This window comes from Ursus arctos, unplaced genomic scaffold (genome assembly GCF_023065955.2).
Source record: "Ursus arctos isolate Adak ecotype North America unplaced genomic scaffold, UrsArc2.0 scaffold_2, whole genome shotgun sequence".
NCBI classification, from domain to species: Eukaryota; Metazoa; Chordata; class Mammalia; order Carnivora; family Ursidae; genus Ursus; species Ursus arctos.
Genome location: NW_026622874.1, coordinates 33,401,615 through 33,412,818, shown reverse-complemented (window position 1 = coordinate 33,412,818; position 11,204 = coordinate 33,401,615). Strand labels below are relative to the sequence as shown.

Here is an 11,204-nt window from a genome sequence, read left to right as displayed (position 1 = left end):
AGTGCATGAGGGTTCCCCTCTCTCCGCATCCTCACCAACATCTGTTGTTTCTTGCATTGCTAATTTTAGCTATTCTGACAGGTGTGAGGTGCTATGTCATCATGGTTTTGATTTGTATTTCCCTGATGAGGAGTGATGTTGAGCATCTTTTCATGGGTCTTTTATCCATCTAGATGTCTTCTTTGGAAAAAATGTCTATTGATGTCTTCTGCTCATTTCTTAACTGGATTATTGGGGTGCTGAGTTTTAAAATTTTTAGTTTTAATGAAAAATAGTTGACATACAATAGTATATTAGTTTCAGGTGTACAACATAGACCACAATACTCCTTCTGGGTTACCCAGCTTAATGAAAAAATTTTAGGTCAAATTGCTTACCTTGTGCAATTTCCTACAAAGTGTAGTTTCCTGGTTGTAGTAAAACTTGACATTTGCCCTCAATGCAACCTGCCTTGTGATCATGCCTACATGAGGAAGCCTCCACAGAATCTCAATAGTTCAAGGTTTGGAGAGCTTCCAGGTGGGTGAACACATCCACATTGGAGGGGTATGATGCACTCCAACTCCAAAGGGACAGAAGCTCCTGTGCCCAGGACTCTCCCACACCTCATCCTATTTCTTCATCTAGTTGTTCAGGTGTATCCTTTATCTTCTCCTTTAATAAACTGGTAAACCTAAGTGTTTCCCTGAGTTCTCTAAGCCACTCTAGCCAATTACTCGAATCTGAGGAGGAGGTCATTGGAAGCTTTGATGTATAGCTATTCAGTCAGAAGCACAGGTGATAACATGAGCTTGCAACTGGTGTCTGAAGTGGGGGTGGGGAGTGGTAGTCTTATGGGACTCAGTCCTTAACCTGTGAATTCCAGTGCTGTCTTCAGATAGACAGTGTCAGAATTGAACTAAATTGTAGAACTAATTGTAGGACAACAAAATTGCTGCTGTTGACACTTGCTTCTTGCTTGTGGGGAAAACCCCACAAGCTTTTGGTGATCAAAAGTGAAGTGTTGTATGTAAAAATAAAGGAAAGGAACACACAGGGAAGAAAGACACAGGGAGGAAGTAGTGGGCTTTTCCCTACATACGAAGGAAAAAAGCTGAGTTTCTTCTTTACAAGTATTCAGGGGCACATGGGTGGCTCAGTCAGTTAAGCATCTGCCTTCGACTCAGGTCATGATCCCAGGGTCCTGGATTGAGTTCCGCATTGGGCTCCCTGCTCAGAGGGGAGTCTGCTCCTCCCTCTGCCCCTCCCCTCCCCAGTTGTGCTTGAGCTCTCTCTCTCTCTCAAAAATAAATAAATAAACAAATAAACAAAGAAATAAATATCTTTAAAAAAACAAACAAGTATTCAGGAGAAGAGCCTCTGGGCAGAGGAAAGAAGATATTCTGAGGTCTAAGGACCTCTGTCAGAGCACGATGGCTGTATTTGAGAACAGCAGAAGCCTTTGCCATAGGATCAGGGGAAAGTAGGGGAAAACAGCAGAAGATGAACTCAGAGAGGTTAATGAGAACCAGATCACATAGGACCATGTAGGTCAAAGTTAAGACTAGTTTTCACTTTGAATGGGATAGGAAATTACTGGACAGTTTGGGGCAGAAAGAAGTGATTTTTTTCTGACAATGACTTTCATAAGATCACTGCAAGGTACTAGACACTCAGCACTCTTGCTTGCTAAGAACTTGGGTTTTGGTATTGGTGAAAGGTGTTTATCAGCAAATGAATATAGTTTGAAAAACTGAGAACAAGCACAAGAATAAACACCAGATATCTTGTGGATTTACCTGTAAAATAAAGAAAATGATACAAGAAATGGTGCAAGAAAATATGGATGAATTACTTTATAACCTACGTGTACGTAAAGGCTTTCTCACTGTGGCTCATAATCTGGATACAATTTTAAAAAGATTGATCAATTTGACCATATAAAAAAGATTTTAATGTTTATAATGCAAAAAAACCCCACAAACACATTATATGGATACTTATGAGAGGGGAAAAAATAGAAAGCTGGATAACGTCTAATGTTAGCAAGGATATGAAGACAGAAGGACCCTAATTCACTGTTGCTAGGAGTACAGAACAATGTGGAGGATTCAATCTGGTATTACTCCATTGAATAACACACATACTCTATATAACCCAGTCATTCTGCTCCTAGGTACCTTTCTCAAAGAAATTATTTTATAATTCCATGTAGTATATATACAAGAGTGTTCATTATAGCATTGTAATAGCAAAGAGTTAAAGGCAATCTAGGTCATGTCTCCCGAGGCAAGGGAAACAAAAGCAAAAATAAACTACTGGAACTTCACAAAAATAAAAAAAACTTCTGCACAGCAGGAAGGAAACAACTGACAAAACAAAAAGGCAACCTATAGAATGGGAGAAGATATTTGCAAATGGCACATCTGATAAAGGGTTAGTATCTAAAATCTATAAAGAACTCATAAACACCCCAAAAATGAATAATTCACTTAAAAATTGGGCAGAAGATATGAAAAGACATTTTTTCCAAAGAAGACATACACATGGCCAACAGACACATGAAAAGACACTCACCTTCACTCATCATCAGGGAAATACAAATCAGGACTACAATGAGATATCACCTCACACCTGTCAGAATGACTAACATTAACAACACAGGAAACAACAGGTGCTGACAAGGATGTGGAGAAAGGGGAACTCTCTTACACTGTTGGTGGGTATGCAAACTGGGGCAATCACTCTGGAAAACAGTATGGAGTTTCTTCAAAAAGTTGAAAATAGAATTACTCTACAATCCAGCAATTACACTATTAGGTATTTACCCAAAGGATACAAAAATACAGATTCAAAGGGGTACATGCAGCCAATGTTGATACCAGCATTATCAACAATATCCAAACTGTGGAAAGAGCCCAAATGTCCATCGGCTGATGAATGGTTAAAGAAGATATGGTATATATGTATGTATAAATATGGTATATATGGTATGGTATATAATATGATATATGTGTATGTATATATGTATATTCATATATATATGAATATTACACAGCCATCAAAAAGAATGAATCCTTGCCATTTACAGCCATGTGGATGGAGCTAGAGTGTACTATGCTAAGTGAAATAAGTCAGTCAGAGACAGACTAAGACAAATACCGTATGATTTCACTCATGTGGAATTTAAGAAACAAAACAGATGAACATATAGGAAGGGGGCAAAAAAAGAAAGAGAGAAGGGAAACAAGCCGTAAGAGACTGTCAATGACAGAGAACAATCTGAGAGTTGATGGAGGGAGGTGGGTGGGGAATGGGCTAGGTGGGAGATGGGTAGGAAGGAGGACTCTTGTTATGATGAGCATTGGGTGTTGTATGTAAGTGATGAATCACTGAATTCTACTCCTGAAACCAATATTGCACTGTATGTTAACTAACTAGAATTTAAATAAAAATTTGGAAAAATAAATAAATGAAAAGAAAAGAAAGTCACCGACTAGCTGGGAGAAATATTTGCAAAAATTGTAGAAAAATAAATAAAAATATGAACAGAGAATTCACAAAAGAATTTAAAAATGGCTATTAAACCTATCTATATGTTCAAGCTCATTCATAATAAGAGAGATGCAGATCAAAAGTAGACTGAGATATAATATCTTACCTATTAGATTGGCTAAAATTGAAAACTATAATGATAACACATTTGATTAACAAGACTGTAAAAAGAGATGCTCTCATACATTCCAGGTAAGAGTGGAAATTGATATAACTCTTATTGAGAGAATTTGGTAATATATAACAAAACTAAATATATGTCTACCTTTTAAATCAAGAATCCCATTTCTAGGAATTTGCACTAACGATATACTTTCAACATTTAAAAATAAATATGCACAAAGTTATTCTTTAAAGCACTGCATAGAATTGCAAAATATTAAGTACAACTTAAATGTCTATACATAGGAAAATGGTTAAATAAATTATGGTAGATCCACATAATGAGATACTATAAGCTGTAAATAAAGGAGGAATATTTCTGAGCTTATATGGGGTGAATTCCAGCATATCTATTAAGTAAAAAAGAAGCACAATGCAAAGAAGTACCCAGAGCATGCTTTCTTTTTATGTAATAAAGAAAAATAAGAAGACGTACATGTGTCTTATTTGGGCAAAGTTGAAGAAGACACATAAACCAGAAACTATTGAAATTGGGTACCTATAAAGGGTGGGTAGAAATGGATTAGAAAGGAAAGGGGTGGGAGTAGAAGTAATGGACAGGAGTGACATTTCTCTATCATACCTTTTTATATAGTTCTGACATTTGGAGCTATAGTAATGCAAAATTTAGAAATTTTGCAAAAACTCTGCAAAAATTAAAAAATAAAAAAGGATGGGCTAGAGAGTATTATGCTAAGCAAAATAAGTCAGTTGGAGAAAAACAAATGCCACATGATTTCACTCCAGTGTGGAATTTAAGAAACAAAACAAGCAAGCAAAGGGGGAAAAGAGAAAAGAGAGAGGCAAACCAAGAAACAGACTCTTAACTATAGAGAACAAACTGATGGTTCCCAGAGGGGAGGGGGTGGGGGGATGGGTGTAATTGGTGATGGGGAATAAGGAGTGCACTCGTAGTCACGAGCACCTTGTGTTGTATGGAAGTGTTGAATCGCTATGTTGTACACCTGAAACTAGCATTACACTTTATGTTAACTAACTAGAATTTAAATAAAAACTTAATAAAATTAACCAAACGTTAAAAAAAAAGATGGGGAAAAAGCTAAAATGAAATACAAAGAAAACAAATCTACCTGCATAAAGTAACCACAGTGATTAAGAGGGATGGGTTCCAGGGATGCCAGGGCAGGTCAACATCCACAAATCAATGTGATACACCATATTAACAAAATGAAGAATAAAAATTATATGATCATCTCAATAGATACAGAAAAACAGTTGACAAAATCCAACATTGGCCAGAAACATTTGACAAATTCATGATAAAATTCAACAGACTGGATATAGAGAAAATGTACCTCAACATAACAAAGGCCAATGTGACAAGTCCGCAGCTTATGTCATGCTCAATGGCAAAAAGAGGAAAGCTTTACCTTTAAGATCAGAAACAAAACAGAAATGCCCACTCTTGCCATTTAAATCAAGATGGTACTGGAAGGCTTCGCCAGAGTAATTAGTTAAGAAAAACAGATAAAATCATCCAAATCAGAAAGGAGGAAGTAAAATAGTGTCTATTTGCAGATGACATGATATATATAGAAAACCCTAAAGACTCCATAAAAAAAATTGTTTGAACTAATTAAATTAATTCAGTAAAGTTGCAGGGTACAAAATCAACATACAAAAATTTGTTGCATTTCTATGTACTAAGAGCAAACTATCAGAAAGGGAAATTAAGGGGAAATTCTTTATCAAAAAGAATAAGACACCTAGGAATAAATTTACCCAAGGAGGCCAAAGATCTCCACACTGAAAACTATAAGACATCGATGAAAGAAATTGAAGATGACACTAATAAATGAAAAGATATTCCACCCTTGTGAATTGGAAGAATTAATATTACTATAAAGTCCATGCTACCCAAAAGGATCTCTGGTTCTAATGCAAGCCCTATGGAAATTTTAATGACATTTTTCACATTAACAGAGAAAACATTCCTAAAATTTGTTTGGAACCCCTAAGACTGAATAGTGAAAGCAATCTTGAGAAAAAAGAACAAAGCTGAAGACGTCATACTCCTGATCTCAAGCTGTGAAGACGTCATACTCCTGATCTCAAGCTCTCAGTGCAAGCCCTATGGAAATTTTAATGACATTTTTCACATTAACAGAGAAAACATTCCTAAAATTTGTTTGGAACCCCTAAGACTGAATAGTGAAAGCAATCTTGAGAAAAAAGAACAAAGCTGAAGACGTCATACTCCTGATCTCAAGCTATATTACAGGGCTATAAAAATCAAATCTGTATGGTATTTGCATAAAATCAGGCATATAGATCAATGGAATAGTTTAGAGCACTGAGAAATATGCCCACAAATATATGGTTAATTAATTTATGACAAAGGAGCCAAGAATATATAACTGAAAAAGCATCGTTTCTTCAATAGATAGTGTTGATAAAAGCAGACAGTCACATGCAAAAGAATGAAACTGGACTCCTATGTTATACCATACACAATCATCAACTCAGAACGGATTAAGGACTTGAACATAAGACCTGAAACCATAAAACTCATAGAAGAGAACACAGGATAAGCTTCTTGACACTGGTCTTAGCAATGATTTTTTGAATTTGACACCCAAAGCAAAGGCAACATAACAAAAATAAATAACTGTGACTACATCAAATTAAAAAGCTTCTGCACCTCAAACATGAGAAGATACTCAACATCAATAAATGTAAATCAAAACCACGGTGAAATATCACCTCACACCTGTTAGAATGACCATCATCAAAAACAGAAGAGATAAGTACTGATGAAGATGTGAAGAAAAGGGAGCCCTCACGCACTATTGGTGGGAATGTGAATTGTTGCAGCAACTATGGAAAACGGTACAGTAGTTCCTCAAAAAATTACAAATAGAACTACCATACAATCCAGCAATTCCTCTGATGAGTATATACCCAAAGGAAAAGAAATCACTGTCTCAAAATGATGGCTGAATGGATAAAGAAAATGTGATATATATATATATATATATATATGATTTTATTTATTTATTTATTCATTCATTCATTCATTCATTCATTCATTTATTTAGAGAACACAAGTAGGGGGAGAGGCAGGAGAGGGAGAAGGTGCCTGGGTGCCTCAGATGGTTAAGCAACTGCCTTCGGCTCAGTTCATGAACCCTGGAATCCTGGGATTGAGTCCCACATCGGGCTTCCCCTGCTCTGTGGGGAGCCTGCTTCTCCCTCTCCCTCTGCCTGCCACTTCCCCTGCTTGTGCTCTTTCTCTGTCAAATAAATAAATAAAATCTTTTTAAAAAGGAGAGAGAGAAGCAGACTTTTGAATGAATATTAAATATATATGAATATTACTCCAATATATCGGAATATTCCAATATATGTATAATTCCAACATATACAATATTCCTATATATATATATTATATTTCTCTATATATAACTATTACTCAGCCATAAAAAAGAATACAATCTTACCACTTGTAACAACATAGATGGACCTTGAGGGCATTATGTTAAATAAGTCATACAGAAAAAGACAATCCTATATGATCTCACTTCTATGTGAAATCTAAAAAAATTGACCTGTAGAAACAGAGAACAGACCAGTGAGTGCCAGAGGTGGCAAAGGCAAGAAGTACAGAAAATGGGTGAAGGTGGTCAAAAGGCACAAACTTCCTGTTAGAAGATAAATTCTGGGGATATACTGTACAGCATAGTGACTATAGTTAACAATACTGTATTGTGTATTAAAAAGTGGCTAAAAGAATTGATCTTAAAAGTTCTTATCATAAGAAAAAATTGTAACTATGTAGGGATGGTAGTTAACCAAGCTTACTGTGGTAATCACTAGCAAATCAGTATGTTATATACCTTACCTGTCAATTATATCTCAATAAAACTCGGGAAAAAAACAAAATGGGAAGAATAAAAATAAATATATCAGTTACTACTCTGAGAAATGTTAATCTCATCCCAAAACACCATTACAGAAAGATTTACAGTGTTGACTATATATCTGAGCACCACCATACCCCAGTCACGTTGACACATAAAATTAACCATCACGGTATCCAATAGGGTATTGTGGAAATAACGTAATGTGACTTCTGAGAATAGATTATAAAAGACATCGTGGCTTCTGCCTTTCTCTCTTTTTCTGAGAGAAGCCAGCTGCCATGTCACAAGGAAACTCAAATAGTCTTGTGATGAATTCTACATGTTGGGGCCATGAGGCCTCCAGCCGACAGCCATGAGTGAGCCCTCTTAGATGGGGATCCTCCAGTCCCAGTCCAGTCTTCAGATAACTGCACTTCAGGCTGATGTTGGGAACGCAACCTCAAGAGAGTCCAAGCCAGAACCCCCTAACTAAGCTGCTCTCGAATTCCTGACACAAAGAAACTGTGGGAGATAACAAATACTTATTCTTGCTTTAAATCAGTAAGTTTAGGGTCATTTGTTCTACGCAATAGATAACTAATTTAAAATTCACTCTATGAAAATACTTGCTGTGTACTCTTCAAAAATGTCAAGGTCATGAAAGACATCAAAAGGACCAAGGATCTTTTCCAGATAAATGAGGAAAAAAGACATAACAATCAAATGTAATGTGTGATCCTTGCATGATCCTGGCCAGAAAAATGAAAGGGTGAGAGAGAGAGATTGCAATAATAAAGATTACTGAGATGATCGGAGAAATTTGAGTATAACCTTCACTTAGATAACATTTTAATGTTTGTTTCCTGTTTTTGTTCATTGTACCGTAGTTATGCAAGAGAATGTCCTTGTTTTTAAGAAATATACCAAGTATTTAGAGGAGTATCATGCCTGTATCTTATCTCAGTTCCAAAGTAACAATTACATAATTATATAATCATATATATGTATATGTGTATATATCTAGATCTCTCTCTATACATGTAATTACACCTATAGCTATCTATCTCTATGTCTATATAAAAAGAAAGAGAGAATGATAAAGAAAACATAGTGAAATGTTAACATTGGGTAATCTGGATGATGGGTATACGGGAATTCTTTGCACCATTCTCGAAAATTTCTGTAGAAAATGCTTCAAAATAAAAAGGGCATAAGAGGAGACATGGCTGCTATCCATAAATTTCCTTTCTAAGTAAACTGTTTCTTTAAACTGATGATTTGAAACATTAATAGCTTTTGAAATGAATTTATTGGATCCAAACCAGAATTTTAGGATAGGATAGGATAGGACAGAACGGAACAGAGTAGAATAGAATAGAATAGAATAGAATAGAATAGAATAGAATAGAATAGAATAGAATAGAATAGAAGGCATTGTAGATTAGTAAGGGTGAGTACTATCTTGTGAAACTTGTTTCATTCCTCCAGAGAGACAAAAGTGAATGCACTACGTTGCGCGGTAGAAAAAGTTGGAAAGCCACAGCGCTGAGGGCTAGAGCCAGAGCCAAAGACCGGGTCACAGCTGCTCCGCCCCCCTGCCTCTGGCCCCCTCGCCCCCTCCAGCCGGCGCCTCCGAGCCTGGGCGGACCGAACAGGCGCTGGCGTCCGGCCCCCAGGCAGCCTGCAGGTGTGCGCGCAAAGCCAGCACGTGGTGCCAGACTCTATTTAAGGGCCCCCGTGCCCCGGCTTTCAGCTGCCTCCTGCTTCAGCCCTGCTCTCCCGGAGCTGCCGGAGGCTCGAGTGTCTCGCAACGCATCCCGCCGCTGGGGCTGCCGCCGGGGCATGGGTGCTGCGGTCCTGCTCTGCGTTTTCTTGGCTGTCATCGCGCCGGGGGTTCTCGGTGAGCTGGGAGGGGGAGCACGGAGGTAGGGACACGTCTGGGGCAGGGACGCCTCTGTGCGACGGTGCAAAGCAGAGTGAATAAGCGAGAAGGTCGGGTCGGTGCTGGACGCTTGACAGCCTCCTGCTCGCTTTGGGGGACCCCCCCCCCCCCCCGCCACGATCTTCTGGTCCTGAAAGTGCTTTACTCGCTCCTCCTGGGGCTGGGGCCACTCGCTCTGCGCTGTCTGGGCTCTTGGCTCCCGGGACTCAGGAGATGCTCATCTCTCTGTGCCCGAGGTCTGCAAGCGCTAACGCTAGCCAAGTAACCAAAACCTACCCGTGATGTGTGCAAAGACCTCCCGCTGCCTTCCCCGAATAAGAATAATGTCTGGGTCCGCGGCGTGGTTCTCATGTTTTTTGAACTTTGATGGGATGCTGGTAAAGAGATTCTAAATGAGAAACACCTGGAGCTATTGAGAAAAGTTGGTATGTGAATTAAAACTACAGTCATCTTCGTGTTACTTAACTCCTTTAATGGTAAGGGCTCCAGAAGGTCTCATTCAACGTTTAACACCCCCCCACACACCCTTCCCATTGTCTTAATTTTAGAGAAGTATAGTAGTTTCTTACGATTAGAGTCCCTTGGCCACAACATGGCTCTAACTTTCTATCTCCTGGATGCAGTGAATTCCTAGTTAAGAAGTTTACTATCTGCAGACCTCAATAACTGGGTGACTTTTGGCAAGTCTTGTAGCTCCCTGACCCTCGGTTTCTTCATCTGTAAAATGAAGCTGGTGGTCAGCCGCTCTGCCACCTTACCGCGCTGCCTTGAATATGAGGTGAAATTAGGCAAATGAAAGATGGGTGTTACTTGTGACTACTAAATATCGGTCATAAGACTACTATATAGACCCGTTTTTGTGGAGCCAGCCTTTAAGTATAATCACCCCAGCTTGTTAATTTTAGAGCTACATTGGTTCTATTCCAGTCGACTTTGTCTGCTTCCTGACATCCAGATTTCTCCTGACCCTTAGTCCAACGTTTCCCCAGACCAGCGTCTTTATGGCTCTCTCCTACGTATTAACTTCCTGTGAAAAAGTGCACGTTCACAACTTTCCCTAACCTGTCTGGATGGCACAGTTTCAGACCTGACTTCTCACTAGAATTCCATGACTATTTCTGAGTTTTAGAGCCGATATTGGCAATTGAAAATCAGGTTCTCCACCAGCCCTGCCAGTTCTTCATCCCCTTTCAGGACCAGCATGCAACCACCCTCTGGTCACTTAACTCCAGACACAGGAACGATGAGGTCTACCTGTCAATGGTTCTGGCCAATGTGCTTCTGTCGTTTGTCTTAGCGGTCTTACGCCAACATTCTAATCATAAGCATTATGATTACCTTTGTCATGACCTCCTCTCTTAAAGGTCACTCTTGATACCAGCCTTTAACTGGCCGATGGTGAAAACCAAGCTTGTAAAATACACTTTTTCATTCCTCCACTCCTTCGCTTCCTACTGACTATGGGATTAAAAAAAAAAAAAATCTAATGTCTTCGGCCTTTTTGTAGTTGGATCCCATCTGAACATGCCCCCCCAGATTCCCCACTGTTTCCAATCATGAATGCACTGTTCATCTTCTTGCCTGACTATCTCCCATGGTCCTTTGCTCATGCTTTGCCCACACACCCCTCCTGACTTTTGCTTCTACTATGTACCCTCCCTAGACCGTCCCTTGACTCTTGGCCAGTTCCTGACCTGGAGGAT

The 11,204-nt window shown here is 38.8% G+C and overlaps 1 protein-coding gene across 3 annotated transcripts in view; it reads left to right on the top strand.

Moving 5' to 3' along the window:
• The first annotated feature begins 9,327 nt into the window (after window positions 1–9,327).
• CR2 (complement C3d receptor 2) overlaps window positions 9,328–11,204 on the top strand; it is a 35,973-nt gene continuing 34,096 nt past the window's right edge. For all 3 annotated transcript variants that reach the window (XM_057315269.1, XM_057315267.1, XM_048225027.2), the window contains exon 1: window positions 9,328–9,459. In XM_057315269.1, coding sequence (XP_057171252.1) covers window positions 9,402–9,459 — 58 coding nt within the window. In that variant the 5' untranslated portion in view covers window positions 9,328–9,401. The remainder of the gene's footprint in view (window positions 9,460–11,204) is intronic.